Source organism: Nyctereutes procyonoides, unplaced genomic scaffold (genome assembly GCF_905146905.1).
Source record: "Nyctereutes procyonoides isolate TBG_1078 unplaced genomic scaffold, NYPRO_anot_genome, whole genome shotgun sequence".
Taxonomy (NCBI): Eukaryota; Metazoa; Chordata; class Mammalia; order Carnivora; family Canidae; genus Nyctereutes; species Nyctereutes procyonoides.
Window position 1 is genome coordinate 56,882,926 of NW_026575049.1, and position 15,833 is coordinate 56,898,758.

Consider the following 15,833-nt stretch of genomic DNA (forward strand, 5'->3'; position numbering starts at 1 on the left):
GGAAACGGCCGGATTCCCTGGAATGTATGAGGAGGGATCGACACGGAGTCCCCAAGGGAGGGAGTCCCCAAGGGAGGGCTGCGCCTCGGAGACCCCTCCCCGAGCGGACCTCCTGCCCGCCCGCCCGTCCAAACAGCCCTTCTTCTCACGGGCCGTGCTCTTGGATCGCTTTTTCTAGAATCAGCCCGGACAGCAGATTCTTAGCCGTCGGTTCTTCTGAACACACAGTTGACTTCTACGACCTCACTCAGGGCACGAGCCTGAATCGCATTGGCTACTGCAAAGATATTCCAAGCTTTGTCATTCAGATGGATTTTTCCGCGGATGGCAGGTACATCCAGGTATGCTTCAGCTCTGCGGCGCTCCCGGGCAACCAAGAATAGTGATGATGATGATGATGATGATGATGATGATGATGATGACGATGACGATGAGGCCAGCAGTAGCCACAACAGTGGCGGCTTATGGCACCTGGGAGCTTGCCTTGGGCCGGGCTATGCATGAACATCCTCGTCCTAGGAGCCCTTTCAGTCCTGTCACTTGCCTCTGACTTTATAAATGAAAGGGCGGAGGCCTCGAGAAATTACGAAAGTCGTCGAAGCGCTGGAGTTTTAAGAAGCAGAGCTGCCCTTGGGTGAGCAGCGCAGGCGCCCTCCCCGCCCCTCCCGTCCAGGCTTCCTGACCCCGTCTCCCGAGCTGTGCCTGTGCCCTGCCGCTCCTTCTACTTAGTCCTCTCAACTCCAAGTCGGGGGAGGGTGGCCCGTCCACACGGGGACCTGGACTCCAGGCCCCCACCATCCCCCGGTCCCCGGGGAGCAGACAGGTGGGAAGGGCTGGCAAGGGCTCCCACCGCTGGGACTTAGAGCTGGAAAGAAGACGCTGTGGTCTCCAGTGTGCGCCCTACTAGGCGCTAGGGAGCGGGCCTGGAGGTGGCTGCAGGCCGGGGAGGGAGCGGGGACCCAGTCATTGGCCACCGATGGGGACTCGGCCGGCCACGCGCTGCCTGCGGGCGCTGGGCCCGTAATGGGAAGGCACCTTCACCGGCTGATCAGGAGATCACTAGAGCTGATTGCAGAGGAGTGCAGGGTGCCCCGGGAGCACTCACGGGCGCGGGGCTAGAGACCCTTCCTCTCCCGCGGCGGGATTTGGGCTGCGGTGGACGGTGTGGAGGAGTCAGGCGCAGAGCAGAGGCGGGAAGGGGCCTCTGTAGGGAGCCCTGGTGCCTTCCCCTTCCCGAGCGGCGGGAAAAGCTAGGGCGCCGGGCTAGAGGGCCCGCGGGGCCCATGGGCAGGCTTCCTGGAACATGCTTCTCTCCCCCTAGAATATTCCCACAGAAGAAAGGGCCAGGGCCTCCAGGCTTCAGAAATCATCCGGGGCTGCTGCCGTCCCTGAGAAAACGGGCATACCCCAGTACCCAAGGGCCTGTTTCCCTGGGGACAGGGGTCCCCAAACTGAAGGGAGCATCTGACACCCTGGAGGCTTTGGCAGAGCAGATGGCCGGGCCACCCTCCGGGCGTCTGCCCTGCTAGGTGCGGGGCGGTGCCCGGCCGTCCGTGTTGCCACCCAGCTGCCACTGCTGCTGCTGCCCAGGAAGCACATTTGGGGAACCCCTGCCGTAGGACTTGGGAAAAGAGCCAGAAGATGAATGGGGAAACGTCCCAGGCCCGGGGACCCAGAGGCCTGTCGTGGTCTGGGAAACGGCGTACCAGAAGGGGAGCCCTCTGAGCCGGAGAGGAGCTCATGGCCCTGGTTGCCTCCCCGCAGGTGTCCACAGGAGCCTACAAGCGCCAGGTGCACGAGGTGCCCCTGGGGAAGCAGGTCACCGAAGCCGTGGTCATCGAGAAGATCACCTGGGCCTCCTGGACAAGGTGACTGGCCGCAGGGAAGGTCAAAAGGGAGTCTCGGGCTGGCTCGGCCTCCAATTCTGTGTGTGGGAAGAAGCTCAGAGAGGGCGGTCCCTCCTTGGGTGGAGGGGGGTCGGGGTGGCGGGGAGCCAGCAGGCCTCTTGGTACCAGTCTGGGCCGCTGGCTTTGATCCGACCTGGGCTTTCGAAATGCAAAGACCCCCCCTTTTGTGAAATCCTGTGCCCAACCTCATCCAGCAAGTTCAGAGGGAAACGGCCTCCCAGCTCTTGGCTCAGCCGGGTGCACCCTGGGGGGGGCAACAGTCACCCACAGGTGTGCCCCAGGGGACCCACAGGCACGGGGGGGGGGCGCAGTCACCCACAGGCGCGGCCCGGGGTTCCACCCCGCCGCTTAGCGGGACGAGGGGTGCCTTGCTCGTTCTGGGGGAGGATGCACCCAGCCCTGAGCCTGAGGGTGCCCACCCGCGCGCACACTCACACGGCCCGCAGAGGTTGCGGAGAGAATCAAAGGTGGGGGCAGCTTTTCCTTTGGGGTGTGAGGGCCTGGGACAGAGCAGTAGGGCTGGGGGTAAGCGCAGGGGGTGGGAGGGGCAGAAGAGCCACGTGGTCAGAGACCCGGGGGCGAGGGTCCCCCACTGTGGGGGCCTTGTCCTGCGTCTCTGCCTGACGCCCCCTCTTGTTCTAACAGCATTCTGGGGGACGAAGTCATTGGCATCTGGCCACGAAACGCAGACAAGGCTGACGTCAACTGCGCGTGTGTGACCCACGCGGGCCTCAACATTGTCACCGGGGACGACTTTGGGCTAGTGAAGCTCTTTGATTTCCCCTGCACCGAAAAATTTGTGAGTCGGGGGAGCGTCGGCGCGCCCGGCTGTCCTGCCTCCTGCAGACACGGGAGGAGGGGCACGCTGCCGGCCACCTGGGGTCTGGGATCTAGGACAAGGGGACGCCCCTTCAGCCCCGGGGAGGGGATCGGCGCGCCTAGCCTTCCCGTCTCCCTCTGGCCCAGGGGGCTGTCCTGGAAGCCGGGGGAGGGGGCTGGAAGGGGCGCACAGGTGCCCCCGGGCGCCCCAGGCAAGAATGGGGCCCGTAACCGGGGCGTGCACACCCGTGGGCGGGCGGGTGCTGAGCTGCCAGAGGGGAGCCCGGGGACCTGGGGGGGGCCTGGGTCTCTCAGCCGGCGCCCTGTGCTTTTGCCCCCAGGCCAAACATAAGCGTTACTTTGGCCACTCGGCTCATGTGACAAACATCCGCTTCTCTCACGACGACAAGTACGTGGTCAGCACCGGAGGAGACGACTGCAGGTATGACCCCGGCTGGCCCGGGCCTGGTCTCGTCCTCTCCCGGTCCCCGCGCCGGTGCCCCGGTGTCAGCCCCCCTTCCCAGGGACACGGTGAGAGCTGACGTCCTAATGAGCACAAGGGCTTTGAGTATGGTCTTCAGTGTCTGAGGGCTCCCCCCGCCCCAGGATGGGCCCACGTCCCCCCAGTGCTGGCCTGGCGGGGGGTGGGGAGGGCATGCGGCGGCTGGAGCCCGGGGGCGGGCGTCAGGACAGCAGCGAGGGGCAGCGTTGCCTGTAATCAGGTTAAAACCACCTCAGTCCGTAGGCCTTTGGGCTCCTAGCTGCCAACCCATCACCAGAGCTCGGAGGAGAGGATTAATCCACAGGCAGGAGAGGCCCAAAAATAATAGCAAGGCTGTTTCCCTGAGAAACAAGGGTGTCCCCTGATTTTACATGAAATCAGACGAGGAGGGAGGCCGTCAGGCCAGGGCTAGCTGGCAGCAGGACCTCAGCCAGCGACTTGGACGGGAGACAGGCCCGGGGCCTGCTGCGGCGTGGCTGGCCTTGGGGCGCCGCGGGAGGAGGACATGGGCCTCCTGAGCGTTTCCAAGGCCGCTTCCCTGTCCCTCCGGGGCCCTCCTGACGCCCGCGTGGACGAGCAGGACGAGGCGGGTCCCAAGCCCCTCATTCTGCACCTCTCAAGTCCTTGAGGGCTTTACTGCAACAGGAATGCTGGTTTCATTCCAGCCCAAGCCGAAGAAATACAGAGTGCAGGTGGCCTGAGAGGTTGTGCAACAGGCACCTGGGGAGAACCCAGGTCCCAGCCCAGAGGACGGTGCAGGGGACGGCCCCAGAAGATGCTTTCCGGGCAGGCAGCCCGCGGGGGGTGGGGTGGGGGTGTCTCCAGGCAGCCGCCGACAGCCGCACTCACGCCCTTGAGATAACGCTGCCCGCCGCTGCCCGCCGCTCCCCGCGGAGGGCAAACTCCCTTCAGAGCCGAGCCAGGCCCTGAACAAGAGACACAAGTGACCTGCTCACCCCAGTGCGAGAGATACGAGGTGACTTTTGATTTACTATAAAAGGCCTAGGAGTAACCTTTAAAATGCAGGACCCCTAGGCCTCTGTAGTCCCGGGAGCGTATTCTGATCCCTGGCTCCGCGCTCGACACTAGAAAGGGCTCTTCCACTCAAGTGGACTCGATAAAACCTTTTCAGCAGCAACAAGAGAGCCGGCGTGAAGTCAGATCGCCAGCAGTCCTCACATTCCGCACTAGGCTGCCGGAAGAGCCAAACCCAACCAAAAACAACAGACTTAAAAAAAAAAAAAGCAGGTCTTTAATTGGTGGCAAGATCCCTGATTCGTCTTTAGAAACTGAACTCAGTGGCCAGCGCATCACCTGAGCAGGGCTCCGGGGCACTTGGTCAAGACTGCCTTTGGTCTCTTGACACAGGGAGCGTGTCCAGCCAGCCGCGCAAGGTGAACGTCTTTTCTGCTTTTTCAGTGTGTTTGTGTGGCGATGTCTGTGAAGGCCAGAAAGCTCTTTCTTGCTGCGGCTGCTGCTCCCCTCCCCCCAGCCACCGCGGAGGCACCCGAGGCCGCGCGCGAAGCGGGGTGACTGCGCCCATCCTCTGCGGCCTGCGCAACTGCGATGCCAAGAAGGTCAGTTCTCAGATGGGAGGAGGGCTTGCCTCCGCTCCGGGAGGACATACTAACCACACTGACAACAACCCCATCTGCTCATGTAGCCCACTGACAAAATTTGAAGCCTCAGTTACCCTAACCAATATGTAGCTTTTAATTTGCATCAAAACTTTTACAGAAGACGTTTTGCTATTCTGTTTCTATATACTTTAAAAATGTTCATTTTTACAAATAAGTTGAACAAGACCGCTTCAGTTAGATGCACCTAAGCGCTAGAACGATCGATAGCCTCAGTTCTCCACATTTAGCTTTCAAAACCAAATGAGCCATGTATAAACAAGTTGAGAAACTTAATTTTTTAACGTTTCATTTGCAGAGTTTTATATCCATTAAGTGCCTTTGAAAGTTTCCAGTTGTGTGGGCTGCTGTCTCACCTCCCACAAATATTCTCCTTTCTACATATGGTGCTAAAACTTCAAAACTGAGGAGGGCTACAGGACCCTTAACAGATTCCTGGTCTGTCACCCATGTCATGTGTTTATGTCACGGCTTCCTAAATGCAAGACATTGGTTACCTGCTTGGGAAATAGTGGCAGGTGAGCAGCAAAGAAACGGAAATTCAGGAGGGAGGGGTAGAAATGGTTTTCCACTGTCGAGTGCCAAACCTACAGAATCCAAATAGAAGTTAAAAAAAAAAAAACAAAACAAACCCCTGTACTATAAAATAGAAGGGGGGAGGGGGAAGCTCATGTGGGTCTAGGAGGATGAACTCTTAATCCTAAAATGGTAATAAATGAGGTGACCCAAAGCCGTAGGGGGTCTCTCACCCCCAGAGCAGGGCTGACTTGACCCCATGGATTTGTTGAGGTGAACTATATAGGTCAAGTCTAGATGAAAAGGAAAAAAAAAAAATCTCTGCAAAACAAATTCTTAAGCCCAAGCAATATTTGATAAGATTATAAAACAAAATAAGCTAGCTTAGAGCTGGCTGGATGACGGAACGTGACCCGGACAATCGGAACCCTGCCTCGGTCACACGTCACCCTCGGCCTGCCGCGGACTCCAGGAGGGGCTGACCGCACATGTCGCCGGGAAGGCTGGTGAGGGGCTGGGGGCGCTGCGCACACACACCGATCAGTCCTCCCCGTCAGTGAGGCAAAATTCTGGGTCTGGCATTACTGGCCATTTGCAGTTGTCAGTGTAGAGAAAGGGGAAATATGAAGCATTTTCAACTAAATAGACTAACATTTACCCAGAAGTGCTTCAGGGTTCTAAACGGATTAGATCACTCATGAAGCTATTTTTATATGCCAGGTTATGAATGCCTTACATTAATCCCCTGATAGGCTGTTGGGTCCCCAGTTAGAGCCCCTGTGCAGTCCTAGCTCTGTCCTCTGTAACCGTGTGACTGGTGATGCCAAGAACCGTGTCTGCCGATACCGTACCACCGACCTTTCTTCGTCATCAGACCTTGCATTGACAGAACCACGTGGAAGACTAAATTGATCAATGAGGATATGTACAACTATATTTAAAGAGCAATAGTGTCTGTGTCAAGAAACTTCTTAAATCTTCTTTGTAAACATTTCTATGGTATGATTTTCTGTATGTTCATAAATCCTGCACTGTGTTCTACTATATGTTAAAATATTGGTGCATGAAGATTTATTTTCACTTAGCAGAGTATAAGAAATACAGAATTTGAAAGCATTTTGGTACGTGTCAAATAAATTTGATTATGTAAACACAGCTGCACTACGCACTGGAAAGCTTTCTGAGAGTACGAGCCACCACTCCCTGGTTGAAGCAAAGGCTACCCTACCCCTTGGGTATACTTTTCAGCTGCTGCCGTTTCATGGAACCAAAATACCAAACGTACTTTAAGTCTATAAGCTTTATTGATACTTTGCTTTTACAGTTCACAATGCATTCCACAGATTCAGTACAGCTTAAACCACAAATGTATAAATCTTCATTTTATAATTTTTTGCATAACAAGGTTTGATATTTGCAAACAACGTTTTTGGAAGCATTAGATTCAGTCCGGAGATTCAGAGTTTATGACAAAATGAACTACAGTAAGTCTGTGCAGTGAAGTTTATGTTGAGGAGTTCTATGTGCATGGCATCGCTTCATGTTGGAAACAGATGGTAGTGTTCCTAGAAATAGATTTTCTTTTTCTAGCTTATGTGCTTTGGAACTATACACGTATAACCAATGACACTCTGAAATATCAAGCACTGTGGGGTAGCCGGAAGGTAAAGGTCTAAGCTTTGAGAAACACTATATATAGATATATATATAATCTATATTTACTTATATTGGCAATTAATATAACAGTAAAATTCACAATACACCTAGAACATACCAGAAAGGCAAGCTTTTTCCTCTTGCTTTAGTGGTATGGTCTCGTCTAAACATATCATTTCAAAAAATCTGCATCAATCTACACAGACCATACACAGTGCACAAACTGTGAAAAGGATTATTTTTTTCAGCTCCACTTTCTCTGCGATTCCCCTCCCCCCTCCCCAAAAAAAACAGCAAGACTACCTGCAACAAAGTGTAATATACAGCTTTCTCAGATCTTCTTTTATTCACCAGTGCCTCATATAGGAAAAACAAATATGATTACGGTTTAAATCCATACATAGCAGCTTACAATACTTAAGATGATGAACACATGGCAGTCAAGACAGGTAATTTTTCCTCAGACACCGCAATGCTAAAAATAAAGATCTGTGAAGCTGCAATGTCAAGGTTTCCTTCTTCCCTGACCCTCCCCCATGTAATCAAATGAAGATCCCCTTTAAAGATAAACTCCTATTGTTAATGATTTCTGGCTTTTCATTCAGCTTTGCGCTTCAATCCAGGGATTTTCGCTTGGATTCTACAAATAAAAAGGTTGAAAAAAAAAAAGGTCAATGAAATATTCTTAAATTTTCAGTATTTAAAAATGCTATCCTTCAAGAACTGCTTGGATATTGATCAGCTTCTACAAGACATGAAATCCTAAGGCTGTCAAACTAAACTATGAGCTGTAACTTTGCCACCTTTCCTCATGAATTAGCTTTAAAACCTTAAATACGACACCTAGCAAACACAGAAATCAATGAAGAGAAAGATCTTGCGGCAATTGTCGCACTTTTCAGGTATGATTAAGATTTGCTACTGATTAAGGTCTGTGAGGTGAATATCCCACACTTGGTTCTCTAAGCCCAGCACACCTTATCATTATATGTATTTTTTTAAAAAGTTATGGATTTTAAATACTTACTTAGCCATAGCATCTTTAACACTCTTATTTGCAAGTCCTAGATAATGATCTATCTGCGCCTGAAAGAGAGGTATGAAAGGAGTTACTAGAAAATTAACATTGTTAAAGAATCTTATTAACTGTTACTATGTTTCAGCAAGGTAAAGGCTTAATAAAGGCTTTCAGAACCACATTTTTCATTTTTATCAGGCTTTGGAAACTAGCGCTGATAGGCTTGTATTCTGAAATCTACAGTTAAGAAATTACCTGATGCCGTTCATAAATAACAGGAACGCTGAAGAGTGAAATCAGAGCTGAAAAAAGGAAAGACACAACCTTTAAAAATAGACTGGTATGATTTAGGGAACAAACCCTGAAAAGCCATCAAACTAGTAAACTTCTCAGACAGCCAGGCAGTGTTCCTAATGAATGAATAAGCACTTGAGGTTCTCCTGGAGGCGCCTGCTGGTGGGGGGGCCACGTGAGAGGAATGAACGAATGAACGAAGCAAAGAATGCTTCAGGAACCGTTCCTCCCTTAAAATCATGTCCCACAGACCTTATGAAATACAGGCATCCCGCATTAGTCTGATTGATGACTGCACCCTCAGGCAAGGCCAGCCCCCACTTGGTTTATCACTGTTAACTGGAGCATTCTTTAGGAACTTAAGTAGCAAACGCTGGATTGACCACCCACTTACTGTGTGGCCTTGGACACAATCTCAATCATACAGTAAGAATCTTGACTTGCCTTATGACAATGACCTTATTTGCACTGACTACAGCTTTCCATTTGCAAAACTTATTAAAAAAAAAAGTAGCATCGGGATCCCTGGATGGCTCAGCAGTTAAGCATCTGCCTTCGGCCCAGGGCGTGGTCCTGGAGTCCCGGGATCAAGCCCCACATATACAATATCAGTATCAGCAATTTATTTAAAGAGCTCACAATGTCTCCACTAAAATGTTTCTAGGCTCCTGCACACAATCTTCTCATATTGTGCAGTTTTTCCTTCAAATTGTTTTGTAGACTTACCCAAAATCAGTAGTGTGAGACCATTGAACAAGGCACCAACATAGGTAAATACCCACATCAACACTGCAAACTGTAAGAAGATAACATTAGCCTATTAAAAACAATTCACACAAAGTCGAAGCTTTCAAATAGAAGCATCTCATCTGAATGCCAACCTACCAGAGGCATAATCGTTGGAGAAGTGGCAAAGTAATACGGTATTTCACCTCTGAGTGAAATCGAAATCTCAGAATCCTAGTAATAATTAAAACAGATTTGATTCATTTTCTCTGGACTACACTACCAAGTAGCTTAATTGTTTTCTCTGAGATCAGAAAACATGCCAAAGGTATACGTTACCCCTTCAGCTTATTACAGCATGGGAAGCCTGAAAAAGTATGAGAATTTGTGATTAAACTTGAGTTTAAAGCACTAACAAGTACTTCAAGATCTGCATGAGCTGAATGATTCAGGCATTAACACCTCAGCTGAATAAGCAACAATGAGGCAGGGAATAGTTATGATTAGAGAGAAGGGGGTTCAGGTAACAAAAATACCACCTCCAGCATCGTATTAAGGATCAGAGGCATTGTCTGCACAGTGATACACGTTTTGGTAGTGAATCCTGGAAACGAGGATGCCTCAAACTTGTATACCTGTTAATAAATCTGACCATTAATATTCTTTTGGCCACTAACTTCTGTATTTAACAAACACCAATATAGTTCTCACTACATCAACCGTGCCAGGCACGGTTTTAAATGTCTTACAAATATCAACTCCTTTATTCCTCTTAACAACTGGGTGAGGCAGGCAGCTCAAGAACGGAGAGGTTGGCAACCCCGCCTGTGGTCAGCTTTCACTGTCCCCTCTAGGGGCAGAAAACTGCACTGAGCTAACTCAACTCTCCTACTTCACTCATCATGGTCTTAAAATCTTGGTTTTATTTTTTATTTTTTAAAAATCATCAAAGCAGCTAGGGAAAGGCTGTTCTAAAAAGGGATTTCATTTTGTTAAGTCCTTTATTTGCTCTGCATACCTTATTTAAGAAAAGAAAGGCTGAACAAGAGGATTTCAGAATTTTCTTCCAGTTCTAAAATCTGGTTCACCTCTTACAGGACAGATTCGATGACATGCACAAAGCAGTTCTTAGAAGACTTAGAAACAAAGTCAGTCTGGATTTTATTATTCTTAATCAGTAATTCCTTTGCTTTCTATTACAAGGCTTCATGTGTCTGGCACCAGCTCTGCCCTAGTTAGTAGTTAACACAATAGGATGCCACCATCTACAGTGATCAGTCAGGTACGGACACGGTGTAAGTGAAAAGGAGAGGGGAGGGGAGTCAGTACCTCCGTCTCCTGAGGCAGGGATCGGCAAACCTTTGCTATCAAGACAGATGATAACCACGTTTGGTGTTACGGCCACAAGGAGTCTCTCAGATACTCTTTGGATGTTATCTCTGAAATTTTTTTGAGTACTGTCCTTTACAAAATTTAAAAGCCATTCTTAGCTCCCAGGCTATCCCCAAACAGGCCATGGGCCAGGCAGTAGTTTGCAGACCCTTGAACTAAAGCATATATTCCTCCATATATTCACTCGTTCAACAAAATCTGGTTGTCTACTAAGAGCCGAGTACCAAGCCGTAATGAAGGTGTTCAAACTCTAAGAAGCACATTTTTGGCAGTTCGGGAACACGCTTTGGATTCCTCCCCCATCGGTTCTACACATAGCAACCTCTGATTACCCCTTCAACTGAATTTAACTAACGTTCAAGTGACCAGATGTCAAGCATTCCTAACACCTGCCAGGTGAAAATCAAAAATTAAATGCTACTCTGGTCTCAGCAACTGCTGTGGTAGAAAGGTCTGAATCATGACTCCAGTTAGCAAGCCTTTCCTTCTCACAGAAGGAGAGTTTTACAGACTCCTATTGCAGAAGCTAATTATAACCTCTGCACCTAAGCAAGTTTGCTACAGAACATTTTCATGTTTTTTTTATCCATCGCCATCCACAAATCTAAAGAGAGAAGCATCAACCTTCCACGTTTTAGATGAAATTGCTTTAGCAATGAGGATACCTGTGTCGAGACAGGATTCAGATACTCTAACACACAAGCTAAGAAGTCCTAATTTGGCCATTAAGTCCACCCACAAGGTCGTACTCCAAATCCACAAGGAGAGACACTCAAGATTTCACACCTAGGCTATCTAAGGGACTCAAATGGCACTGGACTTGCCTCGTGGGGGACACTTCCTAAAAGCCACACTACCCAAAGGCAAAGAAAAGAACCGGGGGAAGATTAAATGTCTGTGGGACCTGGCAGGTGCACTAAATGAAAGAAGCAGCATGGCTAAGGACTGAGGCAAACAGACATCCATACTCGCCCTCTCACGGAGGCTCCACAGACTGTCACCATGCAAGTATTCCAGGCCCATGTTACCATTAAAATTTCCCATTTTAAGAGAGAAACCAGAGATTCACATTTGTATGTGTTATCATAGAACTTTGAAATATTGCAACTAAGTCTGGAGAAAATTTAACATTTCAGGGGCCCAAAACAAAAATGCTAGGTAAGATTTTCCAGGTAATACACAACAGAAGAGAACGACACAGTAGTTAAGGACATGCATCTAGCAACTGCTCAATCACTGGAACTGTTATATAATAAAAGCAACATTTTTTTTTTTTTGCAAATATATTAGGTCAGTGAATCTCATCACAATGCCAGAAGTGCTATTATTATCCCTATAGAAAAGCAAACCAAGACAGAACAATTAAGCAAGATACTAGACCAGAGGTCACCGTGATCTCAGGCTTATCTGACTCCAGAATCAATCTGCTCTGCTCTACTGTAAATTCACCTACAGAGCAACCATTATTAGTGGGAATTTGTCACGAACGTGCATGCTATCATAAAGGGCCAAAGAACAGGTCCATAAGCATTTTAAAGAAACAAAACAGGCCACTTGCATTTTGGACCTACAAATTCTATGCTAGTTCATGGCAACTATTCTGTGCCATGATAGCCAATGCATACATTAACAGGGAAATCAGATCATCTCTTTGGGCAGTAATGACAGGGGAGGAAAAAGGACTAAAGTACAATGAAGGTCTAATATAAAGTGAGCAAAGGCCATGGTCTTGTTTACCTTTTGTCCCGGGGGAGGAGAGAATTAAACTAAACTGTATCAAAAACCTCATTCAAGAGCTCCCTAGAGCTCTTTACTAGATGATGTCTCAACAACTCCGGGGCAACATTTGTTAAGGAAAATGGAGGAAGGACAGTGCAACAGAATTTCAGATATTACTCTGGCAATTCTGACGTTTTCAAACTTTTTCTGCATTCTTAAACTGAAAATTCTTCGACCTTTTATGACATCCTCAGCCTCATCCATTAGTATCACTTTGATTGCCTACATGTTTCCTAGCCCATTATGCTTCTGACTTTTCTGTGATCCGGAGACAACAGACACTGTCAAAATGTGTATGTTAGATTTTAATGTTCTTTTGGGTCAGCTATTTCTGGAGTTCAGACCTCTTTGAGCTCACTTTCAGATTTAAGATTGTATTCTGGAGCATTATGGGCAGGCAATTATAGCAAAAATTTTTCTTGCAATTTTAATATGTATTTTCACTGAAAATCACAGAACTACAGTCATACAGAATCTAGTCTTTATCACCCAAAAGCTGTATTACAGAAAAAAAAAGAACCTTTGCCCAAATCATGTGGTCTTAATATCTCATAAATAAAATTACTAGATTTTTTTCTTCAAATTTGAGGTTTGAAAAGGCAGGATCCCTCTGATGAAACCTGGGAGCCTGGGGGAGCCTGGGTGGTTCAGCCCATTAAACATCTGTCTTCAGCTCCGGTCATGACCCTGGGGTCCTGGGACTGAGGCCCACATTGGGCTCCCTGCTCAGCGGGGAACCTGCTTCTCCCTCTCCCACTGCCCCTCCTACCTGTGTGCGCACTGGCTCTTGCTCGGTCTCTCTCAAATAAATTAAAAAACAAAACCAAGAAAACTTGGAGCCTTATTCAAGAAGCTGCAAAGCTGACCCCCGCAGGGACTGTCCTATGCCTCTTTTCCAGTGGGGGTGGTGGTGAGTGGGGGGTAGGAGTGGGAGAGGAAACCTACAGCCTGGAGTTTATAGCTTAATACCACTACTTTTAAAAACAGTAATTCTCCAAGCAGTATCCTCAGGAAAGTTCAATCACAATTTTAGGAGAAGGGACTACCCTTCCTTCTCTTTCTTCCTTCACAGATACCAGTAAATTTTATAGCTCCTCAGGTGGTTCCAACGTGCAGCCAAGACTGAGAACCACTGTTTTAAAAGGAACCCTATCAAAGATCCCTTATGTGGAAGATCAATCACAGAAACAGAATTTTCTTACCCCTTAAAAGTAGGGGGTGTAAACTACTGTATACTAGTTTTCTGGTACTCATGGGTATTATTTAAAACAAGGTTAACAGATATCACTGGGTTACATAAAGTTATCCTGCCCCTTTCTGACTTCTCAGAGGCTAATAAAGTACCAGATTCTCCAAGAAAAGGCTTTCCTTTCCTTCATTCTCCTCCCCCGACCTGATGTCTGGCACTCCGTGGAACAAACCCACTCTAAGAAATATAACCTTTAAAACAAATCTTGAGGATTGGACAAAACATTTGGCTGCAGTGAAATTTTACACTAATATTTGAAATAAGTTCTACTGAATAGAATTAGAAATATTTTGTTAGTGATTTTGCCCATAATATTTGACTAAAATTAATCCTTTGGGAAATAAATGCATTGTTGCTCCATCTGTGGATACTTGAAATCTTTTCTAGGGCTTAGAAGCTTGTAGTTAATGGCAAAGGAGCAAAACAAACGGAACTTTTTTTTTTTTTTAAGGTTTTATTTCAGAGTGAGCGAGGGGCAGAGGGAGAAGGAGACTCCTCACCAAGCAAGGAGCCCCACAGGAGGCTCGATCCCAGGACCTCAGGATCATGACCTGAGTCAAAGGCAGATGCTTAACTGACTGAGCCACCCAGGCACCCCACAAATGGAACTCTTACAGATTAATTTAAAAGGAGAAGTCTGTGAAACAGGTCTTATTTGTCCACCTCAACTGATAGGTTGTCATCTGGACAATACTTAGGCCAGGCACAGTGATAACTACCATGTCATATCAAGTCTTTTTCAGCAGGCAGGAGGCTTGATGCCTCATGAACTTTGGAGTTTGGTTATTATCATTATTTTTAATCGCATTTGATTATGTGTGTGTGTGTTTTTTTAAATCATTGTCAAAAAAAGTCATGAGCAAGAAGAGAAAGTTTTACATACTAAGAATAGTGGCTTTATAATTTCACTTTCTGAAGAAGAAAGTTTCCAATAGAAGTAGTGGTAATTGTGACCTAGAATTTAGAAATGTAGATTATATAAATGTGAGGGCATCAAATTTATGAAGACAGTGAGTTACAGAGAAACCTCTTTCAAATTTTTGTTTAAAAGCTATTATTTAAAGTACGCCACAGAGCTTGATACCATGTATATTTTCGACATTATAAACTTATGAGACTCCACTGCATTTTCTCAAATTTAGAGTGATGTCCATTTTCCTAATGATGAATCATACAAAATCAAAGTACTTCCAGTTAGAAGCTGGTTCCTTAAGTTTTTAAAGATTCAGTGTTATTTCACAAGTTTGTCTGGAAACTGCAGAGACGATGGCTATTTATTAGCAAACGTTCAAAAGACTGAGACTCCAAATTTAAGGAAATAAATCAGTGTAATAGGGCAAATTGATTTCTTCTTTACACTGAAAAAACAAAACAAAAAAAAAAAGAATGAGAACTGAAAAAACCTTTTTTTTTTTTTTTTTTTTTTTTGCTTGCTTTAGAGAGAATATCACTCTACCAGCTGCTGTGGCTTAAAGGCAAAAAGTAATAGAATCAGAAGGAAATAATTTTCTTTTTAAAAGAAAACACTCTATAAAAAACTAGGGGAATAAGAGTGGTAAATGCTTAAGGAACTATCTATAGAGAGAGAATACAAAGTCATTTTTATAGAGTCAAGAGTGTTAAGGTTTTTGTCAGCTTTTTTCAATAAGAGACATTTTAAGCAAGTACCTTGTGTTTCTATAATACCCTTATTCAGTAGAAGTAAACAGAATCTGTACTACTCAGACGCAATGACATAAAGATTTAACTTTAAATAAAAAGGGGTCAATTTTTATTTGAATTTTTAATTTTAAGGGGGGTCAAAAGGTAAAAAAAGTTTATTGACTTTGGAGGTACCCTAGGTACCCCAGGACAGGAAACAAAAAGAAAGAAAAAAGAAAAGGTTTAACTAAAGTCTCCCAAGTAATACAACCACTAGGTTTAACAAGGAAGACCCTCTGTGTATATCATCAGAATGTACAACTGAATTACCAAGTGCTTCATACCATAACCTTTGCATAGGGCAAGACATACCCAGCCTTATTCTTTTGCTTCACCAGATTTTGAGACCTAATGCAAAGGTCATTCTATGTGTTAGTATGCTGAAGCACCTGTTACTTATTTGGAGCCCTGAATGAATTACCATGTGGAGAAGTCACTGAGCAGCTTTCCTTCAGCTCTGGGTTTGCCAAAAAACACTACTCAAGAAAACCAAATAAGTTTTCTTTTTCTCTTTTCAAAAGTACTGCTGATTCATAAGAAGAAAAAGTATTAGAATATAATTCTAATGCAACTCTTTTTTCCCCAATATTAAGAAAAAACATTTTTAAAGAAAACTTCATAAAAATAGTATCTCAGG

At 46.6% G+C, this 15,833-nt stretch overlaps 2 protein-coding genes across 5 annotated transcripts in view; one reads left to right on the forward strand and one right to left on the reverse strand.

Annotated features, from left to right (window-relative positions):
• Positions 1 to 6,557, forward strand: part of EML6 (EMAP like 6) — a 265,284-nt gene extending 258,727 nt beyond the window's left edge. The window contains exons 37-41 of the mRNA XM_055328998.1: positions 179 to 341; positions 1,765 to 1,868; positions 2,553 to 2,706; positions 3,068 to 3,168; positions 4,648 to 6,557. Of these exons, the coding sequence (XP_055184973.1) occupies positions 179 to 341; positions 1,765 to 1,868; positions 2,553 to 2,706; positions 3,068 to 3,168; positions 4,648 to 4,672 (547 nt within the window). The 3' untranslated portion in view covers positions 4,673 to 6,557. The remainder of the gene's footprint in view (positions 1 to 178; positions 342 to 1,764; positions 1,869 to 2,552; positions 2,707 to 3,067; positions 3,169 to 4,647) is intronic.
• A 109-nt stretch (positions 6,558 to 6,666) lies between these two features.
• The window catches only part of RTN4 (reticulon 4), a 71,620-nt gene continuing 62,453 nt past the window's right edge, over positions 6,667 to 15,833 (reverse strand). For all 4 annotated transcript variants that reach the window (XM_055328207.1, XM_055328204.1, XM_055328205.1 and 1 more), the window contains 4 exons: positions 9,076 to 9,145; positions 8,311 to 8,357; positions 8,065 to 8,123; positions 6,667 to 7,677 (listed from right to left, as the gene is read on the reverse strand). In XM_055328207.1, coding sequence (XP_055184182.1) covers positions 7,635 to 7,677; positions 8,065 to 8,123; positions 8,311 to 8,357; positions 9,076 to 9,145 — 219 coding nt within the window. In that variant the 3' untranslated portion in view covers positions 6,667 to 7,634. The remainder of the gene's footprint in view (positions 7,678 to 8,064; positions 8,124 to 8,310; positions 8,358 to 9,075; positions 9,146 to 15,833) is intronic.